This window comes from Brachionichthys hirsutus, chromosome 11 (genome assembly GCF_040956055.1).
Source record: "Brachionichthys hirsutus isolate HB-005 chromosome 11, CSIRO-AGI_Bhir_v1, whole genome shotgun sequence".
Taxonomy (NCBI): Eukaryota; Metazoa; Chordata; class Actinopteri; order Lophiiformes; family Brachionichthyidae; genus Brachionichthys; species Brachionichthys hirsutus.
Window position 1 is genome coordinate 8,154,318 of NC_090907.1, and position 14,950 is coordinate 8,169,267.

General features: G+C 44.4%; 1 protein-coding gene across 1 annotated transcript in view; it reads right to left on the bottom strand.

Annotated features, from left to right (window-relative positions):
* robo2 (roundabout, axon guidance receptor, homolog 2 (Drosophila)) overlaps positions 1-10,452 on the bottom strand; it is a 51,355-nt gene extending 40,903 nt beyond the window's left edge. The window contains exons 1-6 of the mRNA XM_068745771.1: positions 10,395-10,452; positions 9,603-9,760; positions 9,229-9,349; positions 8,975-9,113; positions 2,066-2,202; positions 994-1,005 (exon numbers count right to left, since the gene is read on the bottom strand). Coding sequence (XP_068601872.1) covers positions 994-1,005; positions 2,066-2,202; positions 8,975-9,113; positions 9,229-9,349; positions 9,603-9,760; positions 10,395-10,452 — 625 coding nt within the window. The remainder of the gene's footprint in view (positions 1-993; positions 1,006-2,065; positions 2,203-8,974; positions 9,114-9,228; positions 9,350-9,602; positions 9,761-10,394) is intronic.
* Between the last annotated feature and the right edge of the window lie 4,498 nt (positions 10,453-14,950).

Here is a 14,950-nt window from a genome sequence, read left to right on the forward strand (position 1 = left end):
GTCTAATTTCCTCCATATTCTTGAAAGCTGACAGTTTGACAGCCATAGAACAGTCACGGCTGTTTTGGCACCCGCAGTCCTGCCATTGATGCAGTGTCTGGGATTTTTCTGCCAGTCAATCCCATCTCAACACACATTCCTGCCATAATTTGGCTTTTCCTTCATTGACCTGACACATGTTTTGTGTTCCTGTATTTCTCCTATTTCTAGGCTCGGAAAGCACACCTCTCCCTCCAGATGCCCGATGTGCAAATCACCGCCATTAACAATGTATTGTGTACAGTGTGTACCTTTTCCCAAACTATAGGAACATAAAATGTGCCTTCCCACATCGTGGAATGGAACACTAGAATGAAACAGACTCATCCAAAATAAACAGATTTCAGCTTTGCGTTCCAAAAATCCCAGATGGCCTCAAGATATGCAAGTTAAACACATCCTGGACCAGATTAGATGACAATGGCGGTGACTGCCAGACCTCTCAGTCACTGTAAAGGATGGGGTCTGCAATCTGGCCAGGCTTTAGCATCAAGCTACAGCTTTAACGGAAGCTACGAGTTACTTCAGTCAATAAATCTGTGCAGAGCCACGCTGCTAAACCGGATCCAGCTACCGGATAAGATCAATTATAAGTGATGAAAATACAAACATATAAAATATGCACTTGACAGAGACAATTAATTGGTGCATTTTGTGGCTTTTGTTTAAAGCGTGACATTTTGGAAATGATAGAATATATGGAGTTACACTTTCTACGTTCCAAAGTCCTTATGAAATAAGCGGTTAGCGTTTCCGAGATTCAGGTAGAGCTGCAAAATCTATCCATCTATTGCATAACAACAAAGCCGAGGGCATACAATACCATGTAGCATCTGTGTTAGTACAATACAGCAATGTCAAAGCAATGGTAATTGATTTTCAGTCAGTTGAGTGCAGTAGTATGCAAGGAGTGGGCATGCAGGATGAAATCAAATCAGCAGGATGGGTACTTACCGACAGGGCGAGCTGGAGACACAACAATGAACGAGTGGATACACAAAAGGAACAAATCAAGACACGGACACACAAAACAAGAGAAGAGGAACAGAACAAACATAATAAAATAAGACACAAATAAACCAAAGTCAGAATGAATGACATGTTGCGTCGGGGGGAATCGCTTCACAGAGGATCCAGTAGTATTTATTTCACCGATTGAATACTTGCTAATTCCCATTGAATAATAAAAAAGGCAGTCTTGTGCGAGTGCCCCTGGTGGTTAAAATGCTCCACAGGGATACCTGCAGGGCCATCCCTGTGTCAGAAACAAACATACTACTGGACCCTGCCTGCTCTAATGAAAGCTACAACTCTCGCTGCTGATGGACAGAGCAGAAAAGGAGAGCGAGAGGAAGGGAGAGAGCAATTCAAAGACTAAAGAAGAAGACGCCATGTGAATTTCAGGCCTCGACTGCATCTTTCCGACATCATCTCCCCAGGAGAGACGGTGCGGGTAGGGGTTCTCATACGTTTCTTGTTTTAACCGCATGCATCCTCACCATCGACGGTAAACACAAATATAACACTACAGACAGATACACCTTCTAAAAAAACTGTATAAAAACAGTTGAAAAAAACCCCAGGGACTGTTTTAGCTTCCTTGAGTCGCCTGTGTCGCCCTACAGAGCCCCACAGAGACCTTAAACACCCTGGGTTTAATGGGAAGAAGAGTCGTGAAAAGAGGGGGAATTATGGCAAGAATGTTTTTTTATTAACCTTGTAAACCGCAGGTGTGGGACTGGCGGTGTGCACCAGTAACCTGTGAAATGGCTTTGCTGACTGGCTACTTAGAGCATGGCGGCTTAGCAGACCACCGTGAGTAGGGGGGAGGGTGTCGGCGCCATGCTAGGAAATGTAAATAATGAAAGAGGTTCATAGACTGTGTGTCGGCTGTCAGAGTCAGCATTCTCGGCTTTCATTTGTGTAGACGCAGTAGGAACCGATGTACTTCGTGTTGCTCAATGACCTTTCTAGGTGTTGCTATGTGCTAGCTCTGACAAGCAAAGAAACGGGTGTGTCCTCCTACCTCTGACTGTGAGCATGGCCGACGCCTCCAGCTTGCCCACCCGGTTTTCTGCCAGACAGGTGAACGTGCCCTCATCGTTAACGGAAGCCTTCTTCACTCTAAGCACATAGTCGTCCTTGTCATACTTGATCTCGTACCTGTCAAAAGAGACACATAACATCATGAATATTACCGTCAGAACTGAATGAAAATGCAGCAAATTAGGGGGTCAGCATTAACCCCGCGACGAACAGCACATGCTTCGGTATTTCACCTGGCGTATTTCCTCTTGGTGAGGAACAAAGATACACAACTGCTCATTCTGACAAATGGAGATTGCATTGGGAAGGATCAATTATTCAACAATGACAACCGTACAACCGAGATGGGTGCAGTCAGTTGGAACTCTCTGGACGTGTGCAATATTCATGAGGTGTTTCTCTCCCTCTCTGTGTAACTGTACCATTGTTCATCTACTGCATGTGCATGAATGGACAGTTTCCATAAGTCTATACAGATAGCTAGGTTTTCTTATTGTAAATAATCTAACAGAATCAATAAAGAACCCATTCAGGAAAATTTATACTGCAGTAGTTTAAATGTTGTGTTATCCCTATGCGTTTGCAGGTGGTTGTAGGTTCGCTGTAGAATTGTTTGGTTGTTGATTTGTCTGGTTTAGTTAGACGGGGTGTTGGATGTTTGTCGGCCTGACAACCATCGACTGTTCATACTCTGGTACTCAAATGAGAGCAAATAAAGTGACACTATTACAACTTGATTATATGTTCATCCTCTAACATAAAAGTACATAAAAGTACATAAAACGAAGATGCATGACAATCTGAGATACAAGACATTGCAACAAACTAGGGTTCACATCGGTAGATTCTGGTGTGACTTACAGTAACAATAAGCTGTGGTCTATTTCCCTCCGAGTGGGAAAAGACCCTTCTGCTCAGCCGTCAGGTGCAGTGATGGCTGCTTGCCACTGGCTGCTGCAGAAATAATCTGCCCTGTTTATCCGTGTCTCGTTTTCTTTTTGTTTTTTTTCCACCCCCTATTATGACATTTCCCGAGCAAGCATTCAAAGGCAGCTTTATTGAAGCACATTCCTCAATTTTGACTGCCAGTTCCTCATCTCCGCACGGGTACTTAAGAAGCCATAATGATTATGTGACTGAGTCATGACTGAATGCTTTGTTCTAGTGAGAGAGGATGTACAGTTCAGGTAGTGGTGGGAGACATGAATAAAGCATGTAAGGTGAGTAAGTGGCATAAAAAGGAATGAGAGCTTTTGGAGCAAGACTTTTGTCAGATGAAAAGCAAGCTTAAACAAAAAAGAGAGAACCATTTCATGCTCTGCCCTCTGGCTATATGACGGGTAGCATTTCATGACCTCCTGACTTGAAGAAAGGGGTGATGATTGGTAAAGGAGGGACAAGTTGGGACATTTAAAGAATGAGGAAAACAAGATCATGCGTTTCACTCTTTGATACTACAACCGCAGTTCGTTCAAATATTTCTGACTGTATTTATTGAGCAAAACAATCATGCAATCTTTTTTAATCAATCACCATTTCCTATGAGATGAGGCTGTTCATAAATGAAATAAAATACTTCAAATGAAAAGACAAGATCAGCATCTTAAGATCCTCACAGTGACAACGCAAACGTCCTGACTTAAATGTGACAATGAGGTTTTCCATCTTCATTGTGTAATTAGTAATGAATCCCAGTTACCGGTAATTTAGTAATAAAACAAAAGTTCACACAAACTTCTAATTTTGACCAGATTTTTGCAGCAGTTTAAAAAAAGAATGATTAAGCGAGATGCAATGCTACTCCATACATTAAATGATTATCAAAGATAAAACAATTGATCCACTGGGAACCATGATCCATTTTACTATTGAAGCTTGAAAAGCAATGGAAAAGTAATGGACTGACTAAAGCGGTGCTGCTCTCCTCCATGGATGAAATGGACAACAGCACATGCAATACCTGCGTTGCTAGGTATCATTTTTTTCCAACTACGAGGCACACATAAGCAAAGTGTGCTACATAGTAAAAGTTATTTCAACATAATTTAACTTCAATTTAGTTTTAAAATATTCACACACAAAAAAAAGGGATATGGCAATGAAATATAGGTCGACTTCAGTTTTACTGCTTCGGTCTATTTTACTAGGGCTGCAGGTGAACAGTTCAGACCACACAGCCTGGCATCTGCCAAAACCCACCAGGCAACCCACTGAACAATCTGCTCATTGTACTTTGCTGGTTCTCCTTCAGTCTCCCAAAACAGAACCTCAGGGTGGTTCATGTCCGATTAGCGGGCAACATGAGCCCAATCAATCTGTAATCAACGTCCTATATAGAATCAGCCTCGATGACAAGACGAGTGGAAATACGAAGAGACAAGAGGCCGTTCTGAACACACACACACACACACCAGGAATGGAACAGTAGCTCTTTATTGAGACTGGATTGGTGCAGAGCTCTGGTTTCTATTAGCGCAAGAATGTAATTGCACATGCAAAGGGGATACAAGAGCCAAGCTCACCCTGTTGGAGTCTAACAAGTTAACCCCCCCCCCCCCCCACACACACACACACACACAAACACTCAGTCATCCAACACATATCCACTCATGTGCAGCTTCAGCAAGATGAGGAGTGATGGGAATGTAAGCAAATGCCAAGAACAAGCAGCACTTTTTTGGGTCGTCAAATTGAAATGTTTGCTGCACACAAGCTGTGTAGCAAAGAAGACAACTATATAAGACAACCTACAAAAACTTTACATTTGAAAAATCCCCAAAATAAACTTTGATGATTTTGTCTTGAAAATCTCCACACACGCCCGTCTCCAACCGATTCCCTCACATTAACAGAGTCTTATCTTTTGGGTGGAGTGTGTATAGTTATCTGCACAATGACTCGACCTGAGAGGATCGTATCTGTCTCGCCTCTTTGTGTACATGTGAATGGGACCGGCGGCAGACAGAAGGGATGTATTGCTTGACTCAAGAGACGGTACATGGTGAATTCCAGCCTGCTCGCTGCTCCGGCACTCAGTTTCACTCTATCACCATCTGACTGCTTTACCTTATCCTGATCAGAAGAGAGGGAGTCTGTCCAAAGTGAAGGCAGGGAAACTTCTCATCCAGCTTCTGTAAGGCCCTCGGCCGGAGTTTATCTTGCTCTTGGCATCCCTCGGGCCTTTTCAGGGTCAAGTACCCCCCCCCCCCCCACCAAATCAGTCCGATGGAGAGAAGTCAGTTTTTCCTAATCGAGGAACAGTTTGGCAATATTTCAACCCTGGCGGTTTGGCTGGGGGTTTGTGGAAAGAAAACTAAAAAAGAAAAAAGTCACTTCTCCTGAGTGCCACAAAAAACAGGAATCATTGCAGCATTTCCTTATTGGGTGGAGATGTGATGGTTGCACTGGAAAAATGTTGCAGATTGAAATAACAAATCACAGCTCACTGAGCAATGCCTGGAAGCGTTTCTTACCCTTTTCTCTATTTTGTGTGTATGTCTGTGTGTGAGGGCATACGCCAAAAGAAATGTGCCACAACACGTGAAATGTCACAGCAGAAGTAACCTGCCGTCAGTGTGTCGCAGCGCTCGCCTTCATCCGAGATGCTTCCACCTGCTCTCGTGTTCGCCAAGCAGGCAGTGTCGCTCCCGAGTAAAATACGCTCTTTCTAATGTGAAATCACAATAAAGTAGTGGTACCCCGGTGACAGACAACCTTCACCTACCACACACACTCTCACAAACATCACTGCACCATTTATGAAATAGAAAAATGGGTTCAATTAATAGAGGCATAAGCCAAGAGTAACGCTAGCATTAAAATGACAAACGACGCAATTACACAACGCGTTGACCTCGACTGAGTGAAACAGAGTTGGGTGGCGGTTAATCTAGATATCAGCTGCAAAAGCCAACTAATGCTGGTAACGCTCTTGTTATATCCAGCAGCAAATGCAATGGCTCATTTATACTAGACAAAAGGGGCGTCTGCATCAAACACTGTCGCGGCGAAATGTCAACAGCAAATATGGCAACAGTAACGTTTGTCGTAACTTGTAGCGACACTGCCTCCTACCATTCCCAGTGGTATTGCGCTGTTCCAACAGCCTTGGTGCTGCAGGCCTGCTGCTACACAGGCCACTGTCTGCCTGTTTATTCTAAAAGTATTAACACTGAGCATATCCCATTTGTATCAACACTGAGCAATCACTTCCCAGGAAATCTGCATGCCAAGTAGATCACAGCAAGGGTTTTTATGATCTGCAGATTAGAGATTCTTTGTTTTAGAGTGCAATGAATCATCCCCACAAGCTCGAGCTAATTGATAATACATTATTCCCAATGTTTTTAATTAATTTGACATATTCCGTTGGACCAATGAGTTTCAAAAATACTTGAAGATAAAATAAGTTTTTTATCCTGCCGCTACCAATCTGCTGACCAACCCCTTCATAAATATCAGAAGTATCCAGTTATATATCAGAGGACATAATGAAGACAGGAAACCATAGCCTGCCGTATTTTCATTCTGCCGAGTTGCTGAGGTGAGGAATCGCTGAAACTGGATGGTCAGCACAAAACAGCCGCTGCTGTCACACTAGCTTTAACAACTGTATCAAACAGAATGACATACACACCGCTATCATATAAACCCACACCGGTCCGTATGCACACACATACACACAGACACACACACAAACACAAAGACCATGGTGCTGTGGAGGTCAACGGGGACCAAAATACAGATTGACCACAGGACCAAAGGGTCTCTGATAAAGCACTACAGAGGCCACGGGGGGTTCAGAGCGAACGGGGAGAGAGCCAGGAGCCGAAGGAGGGAAACACGGCCGGGCCGCGCACTGAGCTGGTAGCCAGCAGAAGATAACACACACTGCACAAGCCTTTTTACTGGGAGAAACAAAAAGAAAGCATGATGAGCTAGTTTGTGCTTTCACCAAGATTGTGCTGAGATGTTGGACAGATGGATAATAATCTGACACTGACATTACTCCATATGAAGAAAAAAATTAATAAAGAGGCACAGTAGGAAAGGACACCATGTTCTGTACACTATATGCTGTATATATCAGGGAAATACTTGACTTTTGTCACTTGTCAGAATTTTCTGATTTTCAGTCGACTGTCCAGCTTCTTGATGACAAAAGTCAAAGGTTTTCCCTTGGGAAGGCACTACTGTAATATTATGTATGCTGGCAGAAAGATCCAGATGTATTTCTCTAGGAGTTGGTCAGTGATTCTAATCCTACACAAGCATTTATGTTCTTGTATACAGCACACAAAGCTTCAACTAAGTTTCTCAGCACGCAGTCATCGGTTCATATGTAAAATTGTATCACTTAACTTCACTTTTATTGATTTGTCCCTCGGAGGGCAGTTTGTTTTATCCTGGCACACCTTCTGTTTTAGAATTGAAAAAGCTTAGCCGAGGTTTTAGAGAAATTCTCCCATCAGACATACCGAAGCCATTTCTGAAGTTTATTTAGCAGAGAAAGCAAAAAGAGTTCACTATACTTCGCAAAATCAGAATTCACAAAACGCGGAGCAGAAAATGTCAGAATTAGAATATCTCTGTCTCCACACATTTATTTCTGCTTCAAAGCTAAACCGGAGAATAAAATAAAGCAAGGAAAACAAAAACAAAAAACTCCTGAGAAACACTTCAGTATTTATCGCTTTTAATTCTGGCTCGCTTTTATCAATGTCCAAATAAGGCCAGACTTCAAAAGGGTGATTAGGAAGATGCCAGCACATGACACTCATGCTACACGTTTTATAAATCTGTTAATTAGTCAACAAAATGAACTCTTTTCCAGAGCCAGCTCCCCATCAAAGGCTTAAAATACTTTTATGCGTTTGCTTTGGCACAGGGATCACGTCCCCCCCCCCCCTGCCCAGTGAACCACAGCCTTATCAGAAGCAAACAACCCACCCACACACACACAACTCTGTAGTCGGTTCAGTCGTGATGTCAGGTCCTCGGTGTGTACGTACGAGGTGATGGAAAGAGTGTGTGAACGACTTTCTGGCTGGGGACACAAGCCCGCTCTCTTTGAAGTCCACTCATGGCTCTGCTGCTGACTGCCAGTACGATGAGTCATAAGAGGAAAACAGGGGCCAACTAGACCAGTATCACTGCATCAGATCAGTTCTTCTGATTTTTTCCTTTTTTTTTTTTTCTTTTTTTTTTTTTTTTAAATGGGAAATGAAACAAATTACTGCTGAAGCATGTAAATGACACTTTCGCAGTTTTATCTAGCTCTACTTTAGCAACTCTCACTGACTGCTTGCATCCGCAAGGCTGCACAGACCTTGCCGAAGGGGGTTAAAGGGAGGGAATTATATTTTCCAAGTTATTTGTGACAAGATTTCACTGACAATGCTCTTCCTATTTCTTCTATCTCCATGTCTACTTTTCAACCCGCCAGACTTTTTCTGCCCCTTTAAACGTCTATCCTCCAGCCCTCTTGCCCCCTTACCTGTCACTCAGCTTTAATTGACTGGCTCAATATCTGTTTGCCGGCATGCAGGCCCCTTCCTTGACACAAGATGCCGTCTAACCCTGTTATGGCTGTGGAAGCTGTCTTCCAGGGTGCCCAAGGGTAGGGTAATCTTATAATAAATTAGTGGCAGACAACAGCGCGAAGTAATATGTCCTTACAGTCAGAATAACTTAAACAAAAGTCACTCAGACTGACATCAGTACACACACACACACACACACGGTCATACATCTTGACACACACATGCCCCACTGGTTGCTCACATACACTTACAGAAAATGGATGATTGACCCTCTGAGCCATCATTTTATCATTATCTCAGCTTTTGAATAAAGGCTTTTTTCAGAATAGATAGGGAGATGTACTTACTTCCCACGAGGTACATCGACGTCATCTTTCCTCCAGCGTACATTTGGCTGAGGGTCTCCTTGCACCTGGCAGCGGAACTCCACCGTCTCCTCCTCCAGAATCACCTGGTTGATGGGTCTCCTAAGAAAGGTTGGTCGCTCTGCAGGACGGGGGAAGCAATTGAAATGTAGATCCTTATGAAGCAATGCAAAGGGAACATATATGTGTATATATTTTTATATATATATTAATAGAAGTGCTGGAATAAAGCTTACCGAACACAGTGACTTGCGCTGTCTCACTGTCCCTCTCCCCGACCATGTTGGTACCCACACAAATATACATGCCAGCATCACTCTTCCTCGTGTTGGAGATCATCAGCTTCCCCCCTCGAATCTGAACAAAACAATTCCATAAAAACACCCACATCTTACATTTGGATTTGGTTATACTGGCTCACAATTTTATTCCTCTTTCTTTTAGCTAACGCGAGTCATTCCTTGTCAAAACATTTTACGTTAAAGTGCAGCAACAAAGGCATTTTCGCTCACTCCCATTTTCCTGTGCCCTGCGTTATAAAATTCAAAGCAGATGTTGACAGTAGCTCCTCTTCAGCCCGGCTATTTCAACAGATGGTGCCAGCACTCACGGTGATCCTGTCGTCCTTGTCGTCAATCCTCACTTTGTCCTTCTTCCAGTAGATAGTGGGTTCAGGATGGCCTCTGGGAGGAACGCACTCAAGGATCGCCGGCTCGCCTGCTGCCACCACCACATCAGTCGGGTTTTGTCTGAAATCATCTCGCAACACTGAGGGAATATAAAAGAAAAGAAAAGAAGAAATGTAGTTGTGGAGCATAGCCCCGAATTTAAATGTGTAAATGTTAAATCCCACCACACTGAAATGGTCTTATCATGCATCGAGTTGTGTACTCAACACATCATGAATGTATGCCGCTTTCATAGCGGCTATTTAAATTGGTTGCTCAGCTGACAATGCAAGTACAAGTAAAAATAATTGGAGTAAATGGAGGTCCCTGCAGAGGTGGCTGAACAAACAGGCACAGAATGCCCTGAAGACTGATGTCATTCACATGTGAGCGCTCAAAGAGGTCCAACACGGCCTCCGTTTTATCACAGAGGAATAAAAGAAGAAGAAAAAAGCAGTGGGTGGTCTGATGAACAACTGTGGCCTTGAATCTAATCACCCTCAGGTTGGCCTTTCATCACACAAATATTCTCTCAGTGTTGGGCGAAACAACGCGGCTCGTTATCGAACCAGGAAAGCTGCAGTAACGCACCAATATCTTAGCCACACACATCCCCACACACACTAATGAGAAAACCAAAACCTTCACAACCTCTGAGTCGATTGTGTATTCGGGACATGGTTCATCTTACACACCGATGGGTGAACTTAGGCCTCGTGCACTAAAGGACGTACAAACTGGAGGTCGCTCTGACACCCCCTGCTGCGAGTACTCAAACCGATCTTTCTCCATTTGAGCTACAATAAATCTAATCCATGGAAAAGCACTTTAAGAATGTCGGCCTCCATCCAACCAGGGACACATGATTCCTCTGAAGGATAAAGGACGCCACGCCCGTTGGAGGATGTTTGAAGACGCTTGAGGGGGCTGAATTAAGGACAGCACCACAGGTCCGTATGCAAATATCACATGGAGCCGGGGAAAACGGCCGGGAGGCAGGGATTCTGAAACAGGATAACAGGTCCCTACGCTCTAGGCTTCTCTCATCTCTCCATTCACTCTGTGTAGCCTCTCTTTAGAAAGCTGTGCACCCATTGTCTTCATATTTATTTATTTACCAAAGGCGGAGTGGCGTGGAGGAGGAGAGGAAGCTTTCAACCCAATTATCCTGGGGATGCACGGGGTGGTGGGGGGGGGGGGGGGGGGTACGGAGTGGGACCTTTGTGTGACATGAATTCAGATGAATCTGTTACACAGAGGTAATAGGAGAGAATATCGAAGGGGTAGAAGTCGAGGCTTTCTGTCTCTCTCATCGATAGCTGCCCCCTAATCAATTGAGCTAAGATAATTAGCCAGCTCCAGAGGAGTCAACCCCCCCCCCCCGGCCAGGGTGGGCTTAACGGAGCACACTACTAGGCTTTCTAATCATGGCCTCGTTTGTACCTCAAGCTACGCGTTGTTTTGAAGATCACATCGGATTTAATTGCCCCATTCCTTCCATTGCTGGCACCTATGAGATTTGGTCGGAATCAATTTCCTTTGAAACAGAGCTGTGACAAAAGCAACACACATTAGGCGCATCATTACAGCACTTGTGTTACACCGCACAATCCAATCTAACAATCCCCAGTGCATGACAGCAAAACGCGTCTCTCTTCTGCGATTGGAATCAAAAAGCAAAACACAGAAGCAGAAAAATGAAAACAGAGGAGCCGCACGGTCGGGCAAATAAAATATAGAGGATGCTCGTTAATGATGTGACAAAAGCGAAGCGACAAACAGACGACAGCGCTGCAGGGATTATGCCCTGTGTGTTGGTTTGGCCTTGTTGATAACAAGACTACACTCTGACCTTTACTAAGGGAGGGTCCAATCCAAGTACGCTTCAGCACACTATCTAATCCCGACTACAAGGCCGCAGCCATCAAGGTCAACCTGCACAGTCGACACACACACAGCTGAAGCATTCATCAGCCCAGTGCAGCGCTTTCCTTCATTTCATATCTCATGTTGAAAACTACATCGCAGACCTTATTGCAAGCAAAGCTTTTAGAATGGTGATATGGCTTCGTTTCTCCGCTGATCTATGCGAGGAGCATCCGATACGTATGAATCCCTGAGTGGCTTCATGCTTATTTCATGTCAAAAAACTGAACTTTTGCTCCATCTCGGAACGCCTTTAGGCATTCAGGGCCAAACAAGCCGGCAGATGTAAGGTAATTGCCTTTCTATCCCCCTGAAACACCCAGATCTGCTTCTCCTGAAAACATTTCACCTCCCATGGAGTTCCAGCAAGCCCCAAACTCTGCCTTTTCTGTGCTTGCTTGCTTATTAATATTCATTTATTTTTAAATATACACTTCTCTCAGTTGGCAAGCGCTACATCTGTAAATCCAGCTGCAGGCAAAACATGAACCCGTATCTGAATAATCTGGTTTCGCCACGTATTTTACTTATTCCTCAAATACCAGAGGAATGGGCTGATTTGAATGAAGGAGCATGAGACAAATTTGCTCGTCGTTCAGCTGGCACCATTTCAACAGCTCAAACTTAAGGGTGAGGGAGTCAGGCTGCAATGCAGGCTGTGGAACAGCCGACGGGTTGAGAGGAAGTCTTTGCCAAAATGAAACACAAAGGAGACGCCCACACAGTTACTTTGTGAACCAGATTGCGGTACATTGGTCGGGGGGGAGGCTTTGCCAGCAACCATTAGCAATGTCCACCACTGTATGTGTGTCGTGTGTAATTTTAAGCAGGATTCTAAGACTTCAGAAACACAAAAATTATCCTGACCCGCCAACACATGTCAGCACAAATGCACAGCATCGTAGCTCAGAAGTGGCAGGACAGGGAGAGATCATCGGTGCGGGCCACCCAGAATATTATTACTCACTGCAGGTTGACACTGCTTGGTGGTAAAATTGACTGAAGCCTTGGCTGATGTGTCCGGCCTGCATTCAGAGATCAGTGCATTCACCTACACTACAGCAAAGTACCGAGATCTATGCGGTTTACGAAGGCCGCGCCCCTCCCAAACACGACACACTGTTGTCGAGATCCACGTTCATTCTATTCATGGACATTTACATTTTCACAAGAAGTGAAAACCGTGAAATAGCTGCTAAAATAATACGTGCATTATTGTTTTTCTTCCTTCTCTATTTACTGGGGGGAAAGACCCCCCCCCCCGCCCCCGCTTTGCTTTCATGGATATTCTCTTGGGTCAGGGGCAAAGAAGCACACAGATTACAAGCCAGAAGCCCGGGGCCATACCCCGGCACCCAGATCCACCACCTCCCGCACTGATTAGAAAATAAAGCATGCACACACACTTGGAAAAATCCGGAGAGCTGTGGAGGAGTAGCTCCGAGCTATAATATCATTTTGTTCGAGTGTTTTTTTTGCGCTTCATCCGGCAGAGTGCTATTACAATACCGCCATTTTCAATTGCACCCTGAGATAAGACAGACAGTATATATTTCACTTGACAAAACATACAAAGCCCACTCTATGTGCTGTCACTGAAGTTTTGTGTGACTGTTAACGCTGAAGGCAGGAGAAGGATAATGCCACACATATAATAGTGCACGCTGTGGAAGGAGACATGCCCCATTTCTCGGGATGCAATCATTTTCTCCAGCTCTGGCTCACTCATTTGCCTTCCCACTGGCCAGACCTAACCTTTGCCCCCCCCATCCAGATGCAGAAATTACCCCCTCAGCAGGTAGGCATGAAAGCAGCAGTTTCACACACTATCTTCCTCCAGTGAGGGGCTGAAGGTCAAACCAGAGAAACAACTGCAGAAACTATGGCTGCCTGGCGGTGCCAAAGGCTGTTTCCTCCTCTGAGAGACGAGTGGAGGCTCTCGTCATTAAGCACAACTCATCACCATCTCTCTGTCTGTCTTCTCTTCTATCACCGTCAGAGGTCATTCTCTGGTTTTCTCCTCCATCTTCTTAGTTCATCAATTTGGTATTTTTCCCCAGTCCCACAGCATTGCCCCATGTATCCCCCCCCGCTTTGCTTTACTGTCTTGTCGGGGTTTCCTCTGCATCGACTACAGATGAGGCTTTTGCAGATGGAGCTGTAGACGCACACATGATCATTCTCCACAGCCCATAGCCCGATATCATCTCCACCGTCATTCTCCCTATATCTGCAAATCCCGAGCTAAAGGGGCTGTAAATAACACTGTCACTTCCACAGATAAGATGCAGGAAATGTGGGGAAACAGTGACGGTGAGGAGAATCTCATAGCTGGCAGCAATGCCATAAGGGGACAAAATCACAAACGGTGCTATCGTATGAAATGCGTGTTTTTAATACGGCCATGGAGGGAATAAAGGAGACAGAGTATATGTGCTCTGGACAGAACACTGGAAGGAAAGAAGAAAGACATAACACAACAAGGGAAGACGAGAGGATGCTTGATCAAGGTCAAACTGACGAGACACGCACGAAGGAGCTGAATAGGTCGAGCTGCCTCTGAAAGAAAAGAGGGTGTTCCATCAAACTCATGCTACATACTGTGCATCTACCTTTGATTCAGCCGATTAGCCTAAACAAACATCCTTACTTAAACAGCAGCCACGCTCGACGCTCATTCTTCAAACAGGACCCCTAATTTGGCCTAACAAGGCCCCCGGGCGGCCCAGAAATGACAGGAGGACTGCAGCGGGCCTTTCTGCTGCCCGCTCAGGAAAAATGTGCAGATCTGCTCCTGAGCAACAAAATTATTTAGTCTTAATGAACCTCATTCCTTTAAAGCCTTGAACAATACCAACGCACGTGCGCTGGCAAAATTCAATTTACCCTAATACATTCTTTATGGTAATATATAGCTCATTAAAATGTTCGTTAAAAACTCATTAAAATTCACTTGAAGAAGTAATGGCTTCATTACGGTAATACGCTGAAAAGCAAAGGAAAAGAAAAGTAAGGACAAGAGGAAGAAAGAGCAGAGCGACAGCCTTCTAATCACTTAATTGTGTCTAAAATGGAATATATTTGCATAATAAATAACGACGTGCCGTATCCAAATCCATTTTCCTATTCTCACAGCGATCTGTAATTAACAGGCGCAGCAATTAAAGGTGCAATTTTTCCTAAAATCATTTCAGTGGCCACTTTAGTTTTATATTCTGTTGTCTTGTTTATGGTCATGCCTGTGTTGGGGGGGGGGGGAACGGAAACTGGAGCTGGCTGATACTGACAAACACTGTGCCCATGGGTCTTTGTGCCTGCTCCGATTAGACGCGATGTTGTGCTGATGATTCTGCTCGGTCCAGAA